This window comes from Nomascus leucogenys, chromosome 21 (genome assembly GCF_006542625.1).
Source record: "Nomascus leucogenys isolate Asia chromosome 21, Asia_NLE_v1, whole genome shotgun sequence".
Lineage (NCBI taxonomy): Eukaryota > Metazoa > Chordata > Mammalia > Primates > Hylobatidae > Nomascus > Nomascus leucogenys.
In genome coordinates, this window is record NC_044401.1 from 82286688 (window position 1) to 82305847 (window position 19160).

General features: G+C 52.0%; 1 protein-coding gene across 1 annotated transcript; it reads right to left on the reverse strand.

Annotated features, from left to right (window-relative positions):
- Positions 1–986: 986 nt before the first annotated feature.
- On the reverse strand, positions 987–19160 carry TALDO1 (transaldolase 1). Its single transcript, XM_030801913.1, has 8 exons — positions 18982–19160; positions 10138–10261; positions 7091–7198; positions 5907–6038; positions 2488–2663; positions 2064–2261; positions 1578–1723; positions 987–1198 (listed from the first exon to the last, which is right to left on the reverse strand). The coding sequence occupies exons 1-8, from the start codon at positions 19076–19078 to the stop codon at positions 1166–1168; spliced, it is 1014 nt and encodes a 337-aa protein (XP_030657773.1). The 5' UTR covers positions 19079–19160; the 3' UTR covers positions 987–1165.

Genomic DNA, 19160 nt, shown 5'->3' on the forward strand with positions numbered 1-19160 from the left:
AATTAGCTAGGCGTGGTGGCGGGCGCCTGTAATCCCAGCTACTCGGGAGGCTGAGGCGGGAGAATCGCTTGAACCTGGGAGGCGGAGGTTGCGGTGAGCTGATATCGCACCAATGCACTCCAGCCTGGGTGACAGAGTGAGACTCTCTCTCAAAAAAAAAAAAAAAAAAAAAATCAAAAACAGGGTGAGCCAGATGCAGTGGTCCCAGCACTTTGGGAACCCGAAGCAGGCACATCACTTGAGGTCAGGAGTTTGAGACCAGCCTGGCCAACATGGTGAAACCCCGTTTCTCCTAAAAATACAAAAATTAGCTGGGCATGGTGGCAGGCAACTGTAATCCCAGCTACTCAGGAGGCTGAGGCAGGAGAATCTCTTGAACCCAGGAGGCGGAGGTTGCAAGGAACCGAGATCGCACCACTGCCTGGGCGCACTTCAGCCTGGGCGACAGAGTGAGATTCCGTCTCAAACAACAAAAAAAATGGTGGTGACTTCAAGGCCAGTGGCTGGTGCATGTCGTGCTGCCCCCACAAGGTGGCGCCATGACCCCATGCAGGAACGTGGCATGCCATGCAAGGTCTCAGCCACAACAGGACAGGAGCGGGGCAGGGGGCATGGGCAGGGCAGCCTTGACGAACAGGAGGCCCAGGCCCTCAAAAGCAAGAGGGAGGGTCCGGCTGGGACTGCTCCTCTGGGATGCATCCACATCTGCCCATGCTTGGAGGCTTGAGACTGTTTCAGTGTTCATCTGTGACCCACCTGGGACAGCATCTTGGGAGCCCCTGGCATCAGAAGCCTGTCCTTTGCCTAACTCCACCAATGCCCTCCCAGCACCAACCCTGAGCTGGGTTCCCAGGTGGTGGCCCAGGCGGTGGGTTGTGTCTGGGGTACCCTGACCCTGACCCTATCTCTGAGTCCTAACCTAGGTTACAGCCCATCACAGCTGGGGCAGGTAATGCTTAGGGGACAAAGGGGACGGAGACAGTGAATGAAACAGCACAGGAAAAGTGACTGCTTTAATGTATTAGGCAAAATTTTACATAAAATCAGAAATCTATGATCTGTCCATGCTCCAATTTGTAAAAAACGCAAGATTCATCAGAAGCTATGTGCAGTCAGACCCCAGCTGGCCGGCGGTGCAGATCGGGAGTCCAGCCTCAGGGATGCACTACTTTCCATTCTCTGCATTGAACATTCGTTCCTAGAAACAAATACAGCATGAGCTGTGTCTCCCCACCCTGCCTTCTGCACCATGAAGCCTCACAAGGCACCATGTGGAAGGAGGGAGGCCTTTGTGGGGTCTGCACTCTGTGGGGGCCAGGGCCATAGGGTGGCCAACACCACAGTCACCACACAGGCCAGAGAGGAGCCAAGACCCACCAAGCATCCCGGGGGCACCCCTGGGTGCCACGCACCCTCTACCCTGGGATGGCCTCAACAGGCCCCACTTGCTGGACAGCACGTGAATTGAGACCTGGGGTCTCACTGAAGTTTTAACTCTGCCCAGCTTCAACCCTGACGCCCAGGCCCGGGCTCTCATGGGGCTTGGCATTATGTGGCCGCCCACACACGACACTCACTGTCAGCATCCGCTCCAGCTTCACTGCATCAGCGGCAAACTTGCGGATCCCGTCAGAGAGCTTCTCCACAGCCATCTGGTCCTCGTTGTGCAACCAACGGAAAGACTTCTCATCCAGGTGGATTTTTTCCAGGTCACTGGCTTGGGCTGGGGGACAAGAACCAGCCTTCCATGCCTGCTCCATGTCCCTGCCCACCTTGGCCCCTTGGGCTGAGGGCCTGAACTGCTGCACCCAAGCATCTCCCACCAGGGCCAGGCCTCGGCCCCAGCAAGGCTCACGCTCAAGTGGGGTTCAGCCCACAGCCTTGGCTGACGACTTGAGTGAGATGTGTTAGGAAAGCCAAGCCCTCCGTTGAGGTCTACTTCACCCTCATGTCTCCCGAGATGAGCTCGCCCCACAGGTGGGAGGGATCACCCACAGGGCAGCGCGGCAGGGCAGTGCTGGCCTTGCCCGAGCAGCAGCCACAGCTGGGCAGTGGGGCCTCACCCGCCTTGGCTGAGAGCACAGGCACCAGCTTGGTGTTGTCCTGCAGCAGCTCTCCCAGGAGCTTGGGTGAGATGGTGAGGAAGTCACAGCCGGCTAGTGCTTTGATCTCGCCCGTGTTGCGGAAGGAGGCACCCATGACAATGGTTTTGTAGCCAAACTTCTTGTAGTAGTTGTAGATTTTAGTGACACTCTTTACCCCTGGAAAGAGACCAAGCTGTGACCAGCAAGGCTTCAGCAGAGGTACCACCCCACCTGCCCTCCCAGTGCCTGCTGGCTGCACTACCTTGAGCGCCACCCCTGCCCACCCCGTGCCGACCTGCGCACCTCACTGCTTGTTGATGCAGCAGCTCCGTCCTGGGCTCTTCCTGCCTGAGGTGCTGCTGAGGCTGTTCCCCTTACCCCATTACCACAGAGGGACCCTCACCAGGGTCTTCCAGGGGCTCGTAGGATTTCTTGTCGGTGTTTGCCACATGCCAGTCAAGGATGCGCCCAACAAATGGGGAGATGAGGGTCACACCCGCCTCGGCACAGGCCACAGCCTGGGCGAAGGAGAAGAGTAACGTCATGTTGCAGTGGATGCCGTGCTGCTCCTCGAGCTCCCTGCAGGGCGGGGACAGGTGAGGGCGGGGCAGGTGAATGCAGGTCAGGTGCCCACCCAGATCCACAGGCTGCCAACGATGCTCACGGGCCTTAAGCTAAAAAGGCAGGAACAGGCTCATGCCATTGTTAAGAACAAATCTGTAACACTCAAGAGGGTTCTAAGTGGATAGTGGGTTATGGGTGACCAGGATTTTCTCCAACCCACATTACACAATAGACAAAAGGCAAGGGAGGCCCTCTGGGTGCCCATGCTCTTGCGCCAGGCCATCACCTCATCCCAGAACTCACCAGGGCTCAGCTCCCAGGCTAGAACCACTGAGTCGTCTCTGACCACATTCCAGTCCTCACCCTGTTCCACCCTAGCCATTCCTGGGGCCACCCCGCAGCAGGCCCATAGCACCCTGGTTTCTGCTGAGAGGAGCCCCTTGGCCACACTAGGCCCCTTGCCCAAATCCCAGTGCACTTTGGACATCCTGGGGCTGATCCCCAAGGAAAGGGCAGTGCCCAGACTTTGCCATGTGGCTGGGGCATGGGATGAGACAGCCAAGACTCTGCTCAGGCACCTTCAGACACAAGTTCCCTCCCCAGGCGCCTCTGCCACATGGCCACACGGGGGTGTTCGAGGGGGACAGCAGATGGCACAGATGAGTTGGGAAACAGCCTGCAGTTCCTCAAGCAGTCACCCAGAGACTCCACTCCTAGGCATATGCCCACGAGAAACAAAAACACGTGTCCAGGACAAAACTTGTACATCTGTGTTCACAGCTGCAGATGTGTTCATAGCAGCAGTATACCTCACAGCCCGAGAAATGGAAACCGACCAGGTGTCCATCAACAGAGGAATAACTGTGGCCTATCCATAAAATGGAGTATTTTCCAACATATAAAAACAAATGGGCCGGCCAGGTGCAGTGGCTCACACCTGTAATCCCAACACTTCGGGAGGCCGAGGCGGGCGGATCACCTGAGCTTGGGAGTTTGAGACCAGCCTGACTAACATGGAGAAACCCCATCTCTACTAGAAATATAAAATTAGGCGGGAGTGATGGCCCCTGCCTGTAATCCCAGCTACTCCAGAGGCTGAGGCAGGAGAATCTCTTGAACCCCAGAGGTGGAGGTTGCAGTAAGCTGAGATAGCACCATTGCACTCCAGCCTGGATGAGAGCGAAACTCTGTCTCAAAAAAAAAAAAAAAAAACACAAAACACACACACAAATGAGGCCAGGCACAATGGCTCATGCCTGTAATCCCAGCACTTTGGGAGGCCAAGATGGGTAGAGATCTCTTGAGCCCAAGGGTTCGAGGCCAGCCTGGGGAACATGGTGAAATTACCCAGGAGTGGTGTGCGTGCTTGTCGTCCCAGCCACTTGGGGGACTGAGGTGGAAAGATTGCTTGAGCCTGGGGTCAAGGCTGCAGTGAGCCCAGTTCGTGCCACTGCACTCCAGCCATGGTGAAAAAGTGAAATGCTATCTCAGAGCAGGTCAGTGATGGCAGGTGGTAGAACATGCAAACACACAGATGTGGAAACAAAACACCTCCTCCTGATGGGAATTATTTGAGTATAGCATTGGCTGCTTCTGGGTGAGAACATCATAGAGGAGTTTTACTTTGTTTTATACATTTACTGTCTCTTCCACTCTGAACATACATATGTTTGGTTTGGTTTTTCTGAGATAGGGTCTCACTCTGTCACCCAGGCTGGAGTGCAGTGGTGCCATCATAGCTACTGGAACCTCAACTTCCCAGGCTCAAGTGATCCTCCCGCCTCAGCCTCCCAAGTAGCTGGAATCACAGGGGTGGGCTAGTTTTCTTTTCCTTTTTTTTTTTTTTTTTTGAGATGGAGTCTCGTTCTGTTGCCCAGGCTGGAATACAATGGTGCAATCTCAGCTCACTGCAACCTCCACCTCCGTTGAAGTGATTCTCCTGCTTCAGCCTCCCAAGTAGCTAGGATTATAGGCACCTGCCACCATGCCCAGCTAAATTTTTTGTAGTCTTGGTAGAGATGGGGTTCCACTATCTTGGCCAGGCTGGTCTCGAACTCCTGACCTCAGGCGATCTACCCACCTCAGCCTTCCAGAGTGCTGGGATTACAGGTATGAGCCACCACGCCCGGCCTAAAAGTTTTTTTTTTTTTTTTTTTTTTTGAGATGGAGTCTTCCTCTGTCACCCAGACTGGAGTGCAGTGGTGTGATCTCAGCTAACTGCAACCTTCGCCTCCTGGGTTCAAGCAATTCTCCTGCCTCAGCCTCCTAAATGGGACTACGGGTGTGTGCCACCACGCCCGGCTAATTTTTTATATTTTTTAGTAGAGACGGTGTTTCACCATGTTAGCCAGGATGGTCTCGATCTCCTGACCTCGTGCTTCCCCCACCTTGGCCTCCTAAAGTGCTGGGATTACAGGTGTGAGCCACCGTGCCCAGCCTAAAATTTCTTTATATTTTTGTAGAGACAAGGTTTCACTTTGTTGCCCAGGCTGGTCTGGAACTCCTGGGCTCAAATGATCCTCCCATCTCAGCCTCCCAAATTGCTGGGATTACAGGCATGAGCCATCTTGCCCAGGCAGCATATATTTTATATAACAGTAGTTTACTTTTTAAAAATCATGTAAATATAGGCTTGTGTTGATCAGGACAGAAGAATGAAAGAATCTGAATCGCCGGGTGTGGGGGCTCACACCTGTAATCCCAGCACTTTGGGAGGCCGAGGTGGGCGGATCACGAGGTCAGGAGATCGAGACCATCCTGGCTAACACGGTGAAACCCCGTCTCTACTAAAAATACAAAAAATTAGCCGGGCATGGTGGTGGGCGCCTGTAGTCCCAGCTACTCAGGAGGCTGAGGCAGGAGAATGGTGTGAACCTGGGAGGCGGAGCTTGCAGTGAGCTGAGATTGCGCCACTGCACTGCAGCCTGGGCGACAGAGCGAGACTCCGTCTCAAAAAAAAAAAAAAAAGAATCTGAATCTGCAGGTGCTAACTAGTGGCTTTTCTTTTCTGCTGGGTGGTGGATGGTACTTCCTGGGAAATCCCTCATTTCTGATCACCAGCAAGTGAGGGAGCTGGCTCTGGAGCAGAGGGCAGATCTAGGCTGACATCAGCTGGTCAAGTCCAAGCTGTGGGCTGTGCTCCCCAGTCTGGCATTCCCCAGGGCTGAGAGAGTCAAATTTGCCTGATGCCATGTAGACCCTGCCCCAACAACACAGGAAAAATCTCTGAGAGCTCCTTCCTTGTGGGGGACCACTTACTTTCCAGCCTGAATTCCTTCCCAGGTTGATGACAGCTTTATAAGAATTCGGTCCTTGCTGATCCCAGCTTCCTTGTAGAGCTCGATGAGCCGCCTGGCTCTGGCCACCATCGCATCTTTATCAAAGGAGAGCCTGTAGGAGCAAGAAGAACCCATCCCCTCAGATGACACAGGTTGCCCACCATGCACAGCAAGCTGGAGGCCAGGTGTCTGCCCGTCAGTTTTGAGCTGCACCACCGTAAGCACCAACCACTGCCCCCAACCTTCCCCTCGCTTGAGGTTTGCAGAATGGCTCTGACAGCAACTCACACCCAGTCTCACAAACAAAGGTCCTCAGTGGGATCCAAAAGCTGTAATTTGTATTAAAAAAACACTAGGCCGGACGCGGTGGCTCACGCCTGTAATCCCAACACTTTGGGAGGCTGAGGCGGGAAGATCACGAGGTCAAGAGATCGAGACCATCCTGGCCAACATGGTGAAACCCTGTCGCTACTAAAAATACAAAAAAGTTAGCTGAGTATGATGGTGGGCGTCTGTAGTCCCAGCTACTCAGGAGGCTGAGGCAGGAGAATCGCTTGAACCCAGGAGGTGAAGGTTGCGGTGAGCTGAGATCGTGCCACTGCACTCTACGCTGGTGACAGAGCGAGACTCTGTCTCAAAAAACAAACAAATCAAAACAAAAAACACTAGCAGCTGGGTACAGTGGCTCATGCCTATAATCCCAGCACTTTGGGAAGTTGAGGCAGGCGGATCATGAGGTCAGGAGTTCAAGACCAGCCTGGCCAAAACGGTGAAACCCCGTCTCTACTAAAAATACAAAAAATTAGCCGAGCGTGGTGGCAGGTGCCTGTAATCTCAGCTACTTGGGAGGCTGACGCAGAGAAACGCTTCAAGTCGGGAGGCCGAGGTTGCAGTGAGCTGAGATTGCGCCGCTGTACTCCAGCCTGGGTGACAGTGCGAGACTCCATCTCAAAAATAAACAAATAAAAAACATTAGAGATCAGTTGCTAAACAAGGAGCTCTTGGTCATCACTACCAGCTGCGGGAGAGCTCAAAATAAACCTTCTCTTGGGCCCTTGGGATGAAGACCATGGGTGGAGCAGCCCCTTGACCTCACGTTGGCATCCACGTGTGCAGCTGTGGACACCTGACCAGCCCGTTCAGTGCAGGAGCAAGCATCCTTACCTTGCATCTACTTCTGTGGATACTCGGCCCGGAATCTTCTTTAGGATTTCTGCTCCAAACAACACAAAAAGTTTATCAATAGCATTTTTAATCTGGTCCTCTTGTGACCTGAAATTCAAAGGGAAAAAAGCAGGTTAGAAGCTTCTGAGGTTCGCCAGGCGCGGTGGCTCACGCCTATAATCCCAGCACTTTTGGAGGCCGAGGCAGACAGATCATGAGGTCAGGAGATCAAGACCATCCTGGCTAACACGGTGAAACCCTGTCTCTACTAAAAATATTTAAAAATTAGCTGGGCGTGGTGGCGGGTGCCTGTGGTCCCAGTTACTTGGGAGGCTGAGGCAGGAGAATGGTGTGAACCCAGTAGGCAGAGCTTGCAGTGAGCAGAGATCACGCCACTGCACTCCAGCCTGGGCAACAGAGCGACACTCCGTCTCAAGAAAAAGAAAAAAGCTCTGAGGTTCAAGTGCACAAGACTCTACAAAATAAATTCTGTTATTTCTTTGCCAAATTTCCTTCCCTCCATCTTTCTTCTCTTAAAACATTTTTTTTATTGTGGCCAAATAGTACATATAACATAAAATTTCCAAGCTTATCCTTTTTTTCCCCAAGATGGTCTCCAGCTCAGGCTGGAGTGCAGTGGTGTGATTATGGCTCACTGCAGCCTTGGCCTCCTGGGCTCGAGTGATCCTCCTGCCTCCGCCTCCCGAGGAGCTGGGACTACAGCTGCACACCTCTATACCCAGCTAATTGCTTTGTTTTGTTTTGTTTTGTTGAGACAGAGTCTCACTCTGTCGCCCAGGCTGGAGTGCAGTGGCATAATCTCGGCTCACTACCAGCTCTGCCCCCTGCAGTTCACGCCATTCTCCTGCCTCAACCTCCTGAGTAGCTGGGACTACAGGCGCCTGCCACCACGCCCGGCTAATTTTTTTGTATTTTTAGTAGAGACGGGGTTTCACCGTGTTAGCCAGACTGGTCTCGATCTCCTGACCTCGTGATCTGCCTGTCTCGGCCTCTCAAAGTGCTGGGATTACAGGCGTGAGCCACTGCGCCTGGCCCATGCCCAGCTAATTTTTATATTTTTTTGTCGAGACAGAGTTTTGCCCTATTGCCTAGACTGTTCTCGAACTCTCAGGCTGAAGGGATCCTCCCATCTTGGCCTACCACAGTACTGGGGTTACAGGCGTGCACCACTGCCCCCAGCCCGCCATTTTTAAATGTATTCAGCACATTCACAGTTCTGTACAACCATCACCATCCATCTCCAGAGCTCTTTTGATCATCCCAAACTGCATCCCTCTATCTTTTGGCACTTGCAAAATATTGTGTTTTCAATCTCTTCAAAGTCACTGGACAGACACCAGGTGAAGTCCATGATGCTGTTCCAAAATCTGAGCAGCCTTGTTAGCACACTACACACAGGAAGATCTTCAGCTAGACGCTCAGGGGTTAGAATTCTTGGGCCAGACTGGGTGCAGTGGCTCACGCCTGTAATCTCAGCAGTCTGGCAGGCCAAGGTGGGCAGACTGCTCAAGCTCAGGAGTTCGAAACCAGCTAGGGCAACATGGCGAAACCCTGCCTCTAAAAACAAATACAAGTATCAGCCAGGTGTGGTGGCGTGCACCTGTAGTCCCAGCTACTGGGGAGGCTGAGGTGGGAGGCTGGCTTGAGCCCAGGACGTAGAGGCTGCAGTGAGCTGAGATTGCGACACTGCACTCCAGCCTAGGTGACTGACAGAGCCAAACTCTATCTCAAAAAAAAAAAAAAAATTCTTGGGCCACCTGGACATAGGTGCAGGGCTCATCTGTTGATCACCCAGCCCAGCAAAGGCACCAATGTCACCCAATAACAGGGGCACCAAGGCCTCGCCTATGCCACGGGCGCAACACCACGAGAGGAGGAAAAGGGAGCTAAGAAGAGAGAGGAGAGGGTCAGACTCAGTGTCCAGAGCGGCTGTCACAACATGGTCAGGGGAGCCACTCACCAGCCACCTGGACCTAAGCAAAGCCAGTACCAGAGAGGGACCTGCTCCTGTGTGGTGCCCACGTTGCCTGCTCGGCACCATCTTCAAGCTTTGAATTATTACCCTGAAGAGAATCTAAAATGACATCTAAAATATGCAAAGCCACAGGCATGAAGAGGGCTCTACAGTTGCTTGGTTGGGTAAGGGAGTGGGGACCTACTGCAAATAGGTGCCAGAGAACATTCTAGGAGTTATAAAAGCTATTTAAAAATGTAAAAGCCAGGCACGGTAGCTCATGTCTGTAATCCGAGCACTGTGGGAGGCCAAGGGAGGCGGATCACTTGAGGTAAGAAGTTCGAGACCGGCCCAACCAACGTGGTGAAACCCTGTCTCCACCAAAAATACAAAAATTATAGCCGGGTGTGGTGGCGCATGAAGCCCAGCTACTCGGCAGGCTGAGGCAGGAGAATCGCTTGAATCTGGGAGGCAGAGGTTGCGGTGAGCCGAGATTGTGCCAGTGCACTCCAGCCTGGACAACAAAAGCAAAACTCTGTCTCAAAAAAAAAAAAAAAAATACAAAAATTAGCCAGGAGTGGTGGCACACACCTGTAATCCCAGCTAATTGGGAAGCTGAGGCAGGAGAATTGCTTGCACCAGGGAGGCCGAAGTTGTAGTGAGCCAAGATTGCGCCACTATACTCCAGCCTGGGTGACAGAGCGAGACTCCGTCTGAAAAGTAAAAATAAAAATAAAATGACAGCCAGAAGATAAGTGTTACCAGAGCTGGGGAGACTGACTACAGGAGGGGAGGAGGGGACTCTGGGGGTCTGCAAGTGCTTTGCATCTTGACTGGGGTGGTGTTTACAGGGTACACACATTGGCAAGACTCTGAACTGCTCATTTACCGTGGGTGCAGGTTACTTCATGCAGATTACACTTCAATAAACAAAAATAGGCAAAAAGATAGGGTTTTTTTTTTCCCTTGAGCTCATGGTGTTTGAGAACTAAAATTCAGTTAGGGAGGGAAGCAAAGCCAACTAGACTAGCACGAGGGCCTAGCTGGGACCCTCCCGAGTCCAGGAACTCACCCGCCCAGCTTCCGGCCATAGGCGATCGCCTCCTCCACCAGCTCCTGGTAAGCAGGCATCTGTGCTGCGGCCAGGATCAGGGACGGGTTGGTGGTAGCATCCTGGGGCTTGTACTCATCGATGGCTAGGGAAATAGTTTTCAAAAGCCAAAGTAAGTGGAACGCTTGCTTTCAACTAGAAACACGTAAAGGAACCCTGTAATTCCCCAGGACGTTAGGGGAGTCCAGAGCATTTCCCAAAGCCGGGTCCAGCCACACTTCTCACACCTTCTTCCGGGTGACTGAAGGTTCATCAAGAGGCGGCTGTTTGCACAATGATGAAACAACAAACACTAAGTGCCCAGAGACCAAATATGCCCCTGCAAGAGCTGACTTGTAACAGCATGGGAGTGAGAGGTGAGACAGCTGGGAGAACGCTGGCCAAAGGAAAATGTGTGTCCCACTGCCGTACCACCACAAGGAGGTCACGGTCTAGTCAATGACCCACATGTGAACACTGATCCTATGGACTGGGTCATTATCACCACACCCAGCCACAACAGAGTCAAGAAGCCAAGGCGAGCCAGGCGCGGTGGCTCACGCCTATAATCCCAGCACTTTGGGAGGCTGAGGCGGGTGGATCACAAGGTCAGGAAATCGAGACCATCCTGGCTAACATGGTGAAACCCCGTCTCTACTAAAAATACAAAAAAAATAGGTGGGCGTGGTTACGGGCACCTGTAGTCCCAGCTACTCCGGAGGCTGAGGCAGGAGAATGGCATGAACCCAGGAGGCGGAGCTTGCAGTGAGCTGAGATCGCACCACTGCACTCCAGCCTGGGTGGCAGAGTGAGACTCTGTCTCCAAAAAAAAAAAAAAAAAAAAAAAAAGAAGCCAAGGGGAAAATCACTCAGGACACACAGCATTGCTCCAAAAATTATTACCTGCAAGCCTCTGCTGAAGCGGCCTCTAACCTGAAGCCAGTTTATCTAATAGTTGCTGAACCGCACTGCTGCAACTTTAAGACTAATTTTATCCACTTCTATCACTCACCAATCATTCTTTTTAGGTTTCATAAAAAGACTAAATTAGCCAGGTGTGGTAGTGCATGCCTGTAGTCTCAGCTACTCAAGAGGCTCAGGCAGGAGGATTGCTTGAGCCCAGGAGGTTGAGACTGCAGTGAGCCATGATCATGCCACTACACTCCCACCTGGGCCAGAGAGCAAGACCCCATCTCTTAAAAAAATAAATTCAGGCCGAGTGCAGTGGCTCATACCTGTAATCCCAGCATTTTGGGAGGCCAAGGCTGGTGGATCGCCTGGGGTCAGGAGTTTGAGACCAGCCTGGCCAAAATGGTGAAACCCAGTCTGTCTAAAAATACAAAAATGAGCTGGGTGTGGTGGCATATGCTTGTAATCCCAGCTACTCAGGAGGCTGAGGCAAGAGAATCGCTTGAACCCGGGAGGTGGAGGTTCCAATGAGCCGAGATCGCGCCACTGCACTCCAGCCTGGGTGACAGAGTGAGACTGTTTCATAAATAAACAAACAAACAAATAAATAAATAAATATCGCATTCAGTAGCTTCTGCAGGTAACTTGACAAAACGTGACCTAAGAATCCTTTTAGTCGGAGTGGGCAACTTTGACAATGTCCCAAGATTTTGTCCAAATTGTACTGGTGGTCCCTTTTGTAAAGCTGACAATCTCTGCTTTAATCAACCCAGTCATAAAATGCTACTCAGTGGCTGGGCACAGTGGCTCACACCTTGGGAGCACTTTGGGAGGCCAACGGGGGGTGGATCACTTGAGGTCAGGAGTTCGAGACCAGCCTGGCTAACATGGCGAAACCCTGTCCCTACTAAAAATACAAAATTTAGCCAGGCGTGGTGGTGCATGCCTATAATCCCAGCTACTCGGGAGGCTGTGGCAGGAAAATCGCTTGGACCCGGGAGGTGGAGGTTGCAGTGAGCCGCGATTGTGCCCCTGCACTACAGCCTGGGCAATGGAGCAAGACTCTGTTGCAAAAAAAATAAAAAAGTTTTTTTCTTCAGAGTAACCAACTGAACAGTTCAAAAAGTCCAAACTTGTAGCCACTGAGTAGCTTTTTTTTTTTTTTTTTGACACAGAGTCTCACTCTGTCATCCAGGCTGGAGTGCAGTGAAATGATCTCGCCTCACTGCAACCTCCTCCTCCAGGGTTTAAGTGATTCTCCTACCTCAGCGTCCTGAGTAGCTGGGACTACAGGCACACACCATGATGCCCGGCTAATTTTTGTATTTGTATTTTTTTATTTTTTCCCGAGACGGAGTCTTGCACTGTTGCCCAGGCTGGAGTGCAGTGGCACAAGCTCAGCTCACTGCAACCTCCACCTCCCGGGTTCAAGCAAGTCTCCTGCCTCAGCCCCCTGAGTAGCTGGGATTACAGGCACGAGCCACCACGCCAGGCTATGGTTTTGGTTTTTGTTTTTGTTTTTGTATTTTTATTTTTATTTTTTTGAGACGGAGTCTCACTCTTTTGCCCAGGCCGGACTGCAGTGGTGCTATCTCGGCTTACTGCAAGCTCTGCCTCCCGGGTTCACTCCATTCTCCTGCCTTAGTCTCCCGAGTAGCTGGGATTACAGGCGCCCGCCACCGCGCCTGGCTAGTTTTTTGTATTTTTAGTAGAGACGGGATTTCACTGTTAGCCAGGATGGCCTCGATCTCCTGACCTCGTGATCCGCCCGCCTCAGCCTCCCAAAGTGCTGGGATTACAGACGTGAGCCACTGCGCCCAGCCTCTGAAGAAACAACCTGAACCGTGTTCCTCTGCTCTCATACCAGAATAATCAACACAGACGACTTCTGTGACCAACGTGTGGGGGTTTCTCCCCACGCACCAAACAAGCAATTAATTCTTCAGTGGATACCAGCTGGGCGTCCTCCAATTCAATTCCAACCCTGTCTACCTGGAGACAGCCTCAGATCCCACAGGTTGAGGGCTTAGTCCCACCCAACCATTCTCCACTTCCCACCAGTCACAAGTCTGGGCTCCAGAACTTCTGACCCACTGGCTTCAAGTTGGGGTTGCCAACTTGAATTAACTTTTGTGTTCCATTAATTTGCTGGAGCAGATCACAGAAGTAAGGGAAACACTTACTCACATGTACTGGCTTATTATACAAAGGACACAGAGGAAGAGACGCATAGGGCAAGGCATGTGAGAAGGGGCACGGCGCCTCCATGCCCGCCCTGGGTGCACCACCCTTCAGGAGGCTCCATGTGTTCAGGTATTTGGAAGCTCCCTGAACCCTGTCCTCTTGGGCCTTTTATGGAGACTCCACTGGAGAGACATGACTGAAGTATGGACAGCCCTGTTGAAATATTATCATCTAACGAGTGAGGAAACCCAGCAACGCCTCTGTGTTCACCTTCTTACTGTCCTCTGTGCACATCCTTCCTCCAGGGTATGTGGTGGGACCCCTTCTGAAATGAGGGTCTTAGGACCCACAATTAGAAAAGCAAGTATATGGCCGGGCATGGTGGCTCGTGCCTGTAATCCCAGCACTTTGGGAGGCCGAGGAGGGCGGATCACTAGGTCAGGAGATGGAGACCATCCTGGCTAACACGGTGAAACCCCGTCTCTACTAAAAAATAAAAAATAAAATAAATAAAATAAATTAGGTGGGCGTGGTGGCGGGCTCCTGTAGTCCCAGCTACTCCGGAGGCTGAAGCAGAATGGCGTGAACCCGGGAGGTGGAGCTTGCAGTGAGCTGAGATCACGCCACTGACTCCAGCCTGGGCGACAGAGTGAGACTCCGCCTCAAAAAAAAAAAAAAAAAAAAAAAAAAAGAAAAGCAAGTACAGAATTTATTTATGGACAGCTCCAAAACAAAAAGGCAGGAAAGATTCCTCCCTTGAAGAGAGAAAGGAGCAGGTGAAAGGAGAGGAGGAGAAGGTCAGTGATGGAAATTCTGTTTTCTGAGGCCTGCTCCTAAGGCCTAGAGTGCCCCAACATTATAACAGGGCTGTGGGAGTTATGAGACAGGAACTGTGTACACACACATGCATGCATGCACACACATCAAATTACCTTCAAAACGAGGTTGATGGTTTATTATTATTATTATTGTTATTTTGAGATGGAGTCTCGCTCTGTCGCCCAGGCTAGAGTGCAGTGGCGCGATCCCGGCTCACTGCAACTTCCATCTTCCAGGTTCTCGCCTCAGCCTCTCGAGTAGCTGGGATTACAGGCACCTGCCACCATTCCCGGCTAATTTTTTGTGTTTTTAGTAGAGATGGAGTTTCACCATGTTGGCCAGGCTGGTCTCGATCTCTTGACCTCAGGTGATCCACCCGCCTCGGCCTCCCAAAGTGCTGTGATTACAGGCGTAAGTCACCAGCCAAAAATTTTTTGTAGAGATGTGGTCTCACTGTGTTGCCCAGGCTGGTCCCGAACTGCTAGGCCCAAACAATCCTCCTGCCTCAGCCTCCCAAAGTGCTGGGATTACAGGAATGAGCCACCGAGGCTGGTCCCAAGTTTCTCTTGTTCTTTGGACGGATCGAAGACCACCCAGTCTGCTTGAACTGCAATTTTTTCTTCCCAAATAAAACATTAAATTTAGAGGCCGGGCGCGGTGGCTCACGCCTGTAATCCCAGCACTTTGGGAGGCCGAGGTGGGCGGATCACGAGGTCAGGAGATCGAGACCATCCTGGCTAACACAGTGAAACCCCGTCTCTACTAAAAATACAAAAAATTAGCCGGGCGTGGTGGCGGGCGTCTGTAGTCCCAGCTACTAGGAGAGGCTGAGGCAGGAGAATGGCGGGAACCCGGGAGGTGGAGCTTGCAGTGAGCCGAGATCGCGCCACTGCACTCCAGCCTGGGTGAGAGCGCGAGACTCCGTCTCAAAAAAAACAACAACAAAAAAACAAACGTTAAATTTAGAGATTCGTCTCTACATTTTATTTTGACTTCAGCACAGATACCACATGGTTATCTTCAACAAGGACTGTTAGCTGGGAGTGGTGGTGCACATCTGTAGTCCCAACTACTTGGGAGGCTGAGGTGGGGGGATCACCTCAGCCCAGGAGGTCAAGGCTGCAGTTAGCCGTGTTGTACCACGTGACTGCACCACTATACAGCCTGGGTGACAGAGCAAGACCCTGTCTCAGAAAAAACCCCAAAAACAAAAACCCAAGGATTGTTTTCTTTATTCTTAAAACTATTGTTTCTTTTAACACATTAGTTCTTTCTCACATAACCAAGCTAGGAATTCAAAGAAGCCAACAAGGCTTAACCTGGGGTCTTGTTCATCAGGCTGTCCAAATGGAAAGTGGAGGTGAAGAGTTATGGCCATTGACACACATAGAATGGCCCATCGCTCCAGATTAGCCAGTTCAGCAACTATTTTTTTTTTTTTTTTTTGGAGACGGAGTCTCGCTCTGTCGCCCAGGCTGGAGTGCAGTGGCACGATCTCGCTCACTGCAAGCTCCGCCTCCCAGGTTCATGCCATCCTCCTGCCTCAGCCTCCTCAGTAGCTGGGACTACAGGTGCCCGCCACCACACCCACCTAATTTTTTTGTATTTTTAGTAGAGACGAGGTTTCACCGTGTCAGGATGGTCTCCATCTCCTGACCTCGCGATCCACCTGCCTCAGCCTCCCAAAGTGCTGGGATTATAGGCTTGAGCCACCGCACCCGGCTCAAGTTCACAAGTTCAGTAACTTTATTTGGCAAATAAGTATCTTTTTTTTTTTTTTTTTTGAGACAGGGTCTCACTTTGTCTCCTAAGCTGGAGTGCAGTGGCGCAGTCACAGCTAGCTGCTGCCTTAACCTCTTGGGCCTAAGTGATCCTCCCAACTCAGCCTCCTGAGTAGCTGGGACTACGGTGTGCGCCAATACGCCTGGCTTTTTTTTTTTTTTTCCTTTTTGTAGAGATAGGGTTTTACCATGTTGCGCAGGCTGGAATAAGTACTTTCAAAGGGTCCTTTAATGACAAAACTATAGAGGTAGAGAACAGGTTAGAGGTTGCCAGGGAACAGGGAATGAGGGGTCTCTCAGGGACACGGGGATCTCAGTGACAATGGGACAGCTATGTCCTGTCACAGCCGTCACAGGAATTTACACACTTTATGAAACTGTCACATAGCCTCCTTGCCCCAGTGCAGGGGGAAACTGGGGAGCCATGAGCCAGGTCTGCACTCTGTAACAGCATCAGCGTCACAGCAGTGCCCACTTCCTGGTGTGGATGCCATGCCATGGTCACATGAGATGTCACCACGGGGGACAGTGGTTGAAGGGTTCGTGGGACTGTATGGGCTGATTTTGCAACTTCTGTGCATCTATACCCATTTCAACATGACAAGAAAAAGCGGCTGGGATCGGTGGCTCACGCCTATAATCCCAGCACTTTGGGAGGCCGAGGCGGGCGGATCACGAGGTCAGGAGATCGAGACCATCCTGGCTAACACAGTGAAACCGCTTCTCTACTAAAAATGCAAAAAATTAGCCGGGCGTGGTGGCAGGCGCCTGTGGTCCCAGCTACTAGGGAGGCTGAGGCAGGAGAATGGCGTGAACCCGGGAGGCGGAGCCTGCAGTGAGCGGAGATCGCGCCACTGCACTCCAGCCTGGGTGACAGCGAGACTCCGTCTCAAAAAAAAAAAAAAAAAAGAAAAAGCCTGTTGTGCATCTATAACCATTTATTTCAACATGACATTTGGCACAGTGTGGACACAGGTCTGCCAGAATGCACTGAATGAGGCACTGAAAACAGCCCATTTCGTCCTGTAAAATCATCCCTTGATAAAGTCAGCTTTTAGCAAATGGCTTTTACAAAATTAAAACAAAACCAAGGCCCACTGGGGCAAAAATGGGTTTCAGGGTCCAGGGACCCTTAAACTGAATGCAAAATGGGGAGGATCACATTGTGGGAAGAGCATTCACAGCTTTGATTCTATTTCCAGAGGCCTGTGCCTCCCTCCCACAAGGAGTTGAGAACCTTCACTTCACAAAATACAGATCACAAACCCAACAGACTATTTTACAACTACATAACATTTATGAACATATACTATCAATGAATGTATTTTTTTGTTAATATTCATTAAAAAAATATGTCAGGACTTGGGTTTAGAAGATTTGTTTTTTTTTTTTTTTTTTTTTTTGAGACAGAGTCTTGCTCTGTCGCCCAGGCTGGAGTGCAGTGGTGTGATCTCGGCTCACTGCAACCTCCGCCTTCTGGGTTCAGCGATTCTCCTGCCTCAGCCTCCCAAGTAGCTGGGATTACAGGCATGCAACACCACACCCAGCTAATTTTTGTATTTTTAGTAGAGACAGGGTTTCACCATGTTGGTCAGGCTGGTCTCGAACTCCTGACCTCGTGATCCACCTGCCTCGACCTCCCAAAGTGCTGGGATTACAGGCGTGAGCCACCTCGCTGGGCCAGAAGATTTCTTAAAAAACAATACAAAACAAAACCACAAAACCAGGACTCCCCAGGCCTCCTATGGGTGTGGGTTTAGGAAAATCCATCTTTATTGGCCCTGCACTGCCAAGTGTAATGGACCTGACACTCCGCACCAGCTCTGCCCTAACTGGTGAGGGCCAGCAAGGAACAATACAGATGAGCGCTCTGTCCACCAAGCAAACTGCAAATTATTCTCAGTGCTAAGAAGGGAAAAAACTGAGCAGCAGAAAAATGTATAGCCCCTTTTCTGGAGCTTTCTTTCTTATGAAGAGAGAGGTCTGGACTACAACAGGGGGCTATGTGTGTGAGAGATTCACAGCTCTAGCTTTGGATCACCCAAAGAGGGGTCCGGAGCAGACTGTGGCACCCCAAGCCAGTCACTGAATCCCCATCTTTTTATGGTTAAGCAGCCAAACATGCCAATTCACTCTCTAGGCTCTGCTAGATAAACAATGCCCTTACTCAGTTACCGAAGAGGAATTAAAGCCTGTTTCTCAAGTCACCATGAGAAAGCAGAAAAGAGAGGAAGTCACTTCCGTATTAGGTGTTCACAGCATTCATCCATGAGGCGTTTCATGATTTTCTTAAAAAATAGTATTTGTTCTCAACAAAACATAGACACAAGGCTCGTCTACTCTGCGCTGCAGAGGACAGAAGAGCTAAGTATTAATAAAATAACCCTTCTTTGTATTTTCCAAGTTCTCTCCAATGTAAACAACTCAAGCCCAGGAAAATCCAGTATTTAACAGTGGAACAACCCTGTGCTTTCATGGGCACCGGCTTTTACGCACCCGGTGCGCCTGGCGGTGCCTGTCCAGCAGGCCGGGCACCTGCCGCCCACGGGGTTGTCCCACTGGGCACCGCAGGGCTCAAGGGCGGTGGCAGCACCGGCAGCTTCTGGTCAGAGATACCTGATGTCCCCGCTCTGCAGACAACATCAGCCCAACAAAATTGCATCTGGCTGACCACAAACTGGCCACGTGGAAGTCTGCTCGAAGCTCTACCCCGAATCTCTCCTGAACTCAAAGGCTCTGAAAGCTGCCTCGACCCATGAGGGTGCACAGAGGGGCTCCCGCGGGCTGCCCACAGCCTGTCCCGGGTGCGGGGTCTGAGGGCGCAGCCGACCCCACCCTGGGCGGAGGGCGAGGCTGGGGCTCCGGCTTCGTGCCCCACGGCTCGCAAGGACCCGTCAGTACCGCCCGCACCGCTGACCCCAGCCCCGAGCCCCTCACGGCCGACCCGGGCCCCGCTCCCCTCACGGCCGCCCCTGGCCCCAACATCCGGCACCTGCGCTCACTCCCCTCGGAACCGAGCCGCCCGGGGCACCGCCACCCGGTCCGCGTCCCGGAACTGGGGACCCGGGGAAATCGGGGCGCCGGGGCCTCTGGAGGGCGCTTGCGCCGCGCCCGGGCTCCGCGCCGTCCTCACCGTGGAAGTCGCCCGTGTCGGCCACCACGGTGGTGAACTGCTTGAGCTGGTCCAGCGCGGACTCCATCCTCTGACGCTTCACGGGTGAGCTCGACATAGCAAGACCGAGGGGGCTGCGGCGGCGGCGGCGACGGGACGGGCGCGCGGGCGGCCCACAATGCCCCGCGGGCGCCGGCCAA

Coding starts and splice junctions, on each gene's coding strand:
- TALDO1 (XM_030801913.1), bottom strand. CDS start 19,078: ATGTCGAGCTCACCCGTGAAGCGTCAGAGGATGGAGTCCGCGCTGGAC. Junction 10,262..18,981: donor CGACACGGGCGACTTCCACG/GTGAGGACGGCG, acceptor CTATTTCCCTAG/CCATCGATGAGTACAAGCCC. Junction 7,199..10,137: donor TATGGCCGGAAGCTGGGCGG/GTGAGTTCCTGG, acceptor TTTGAATTTCAG/GTCACAAGAGGACCAGATTA.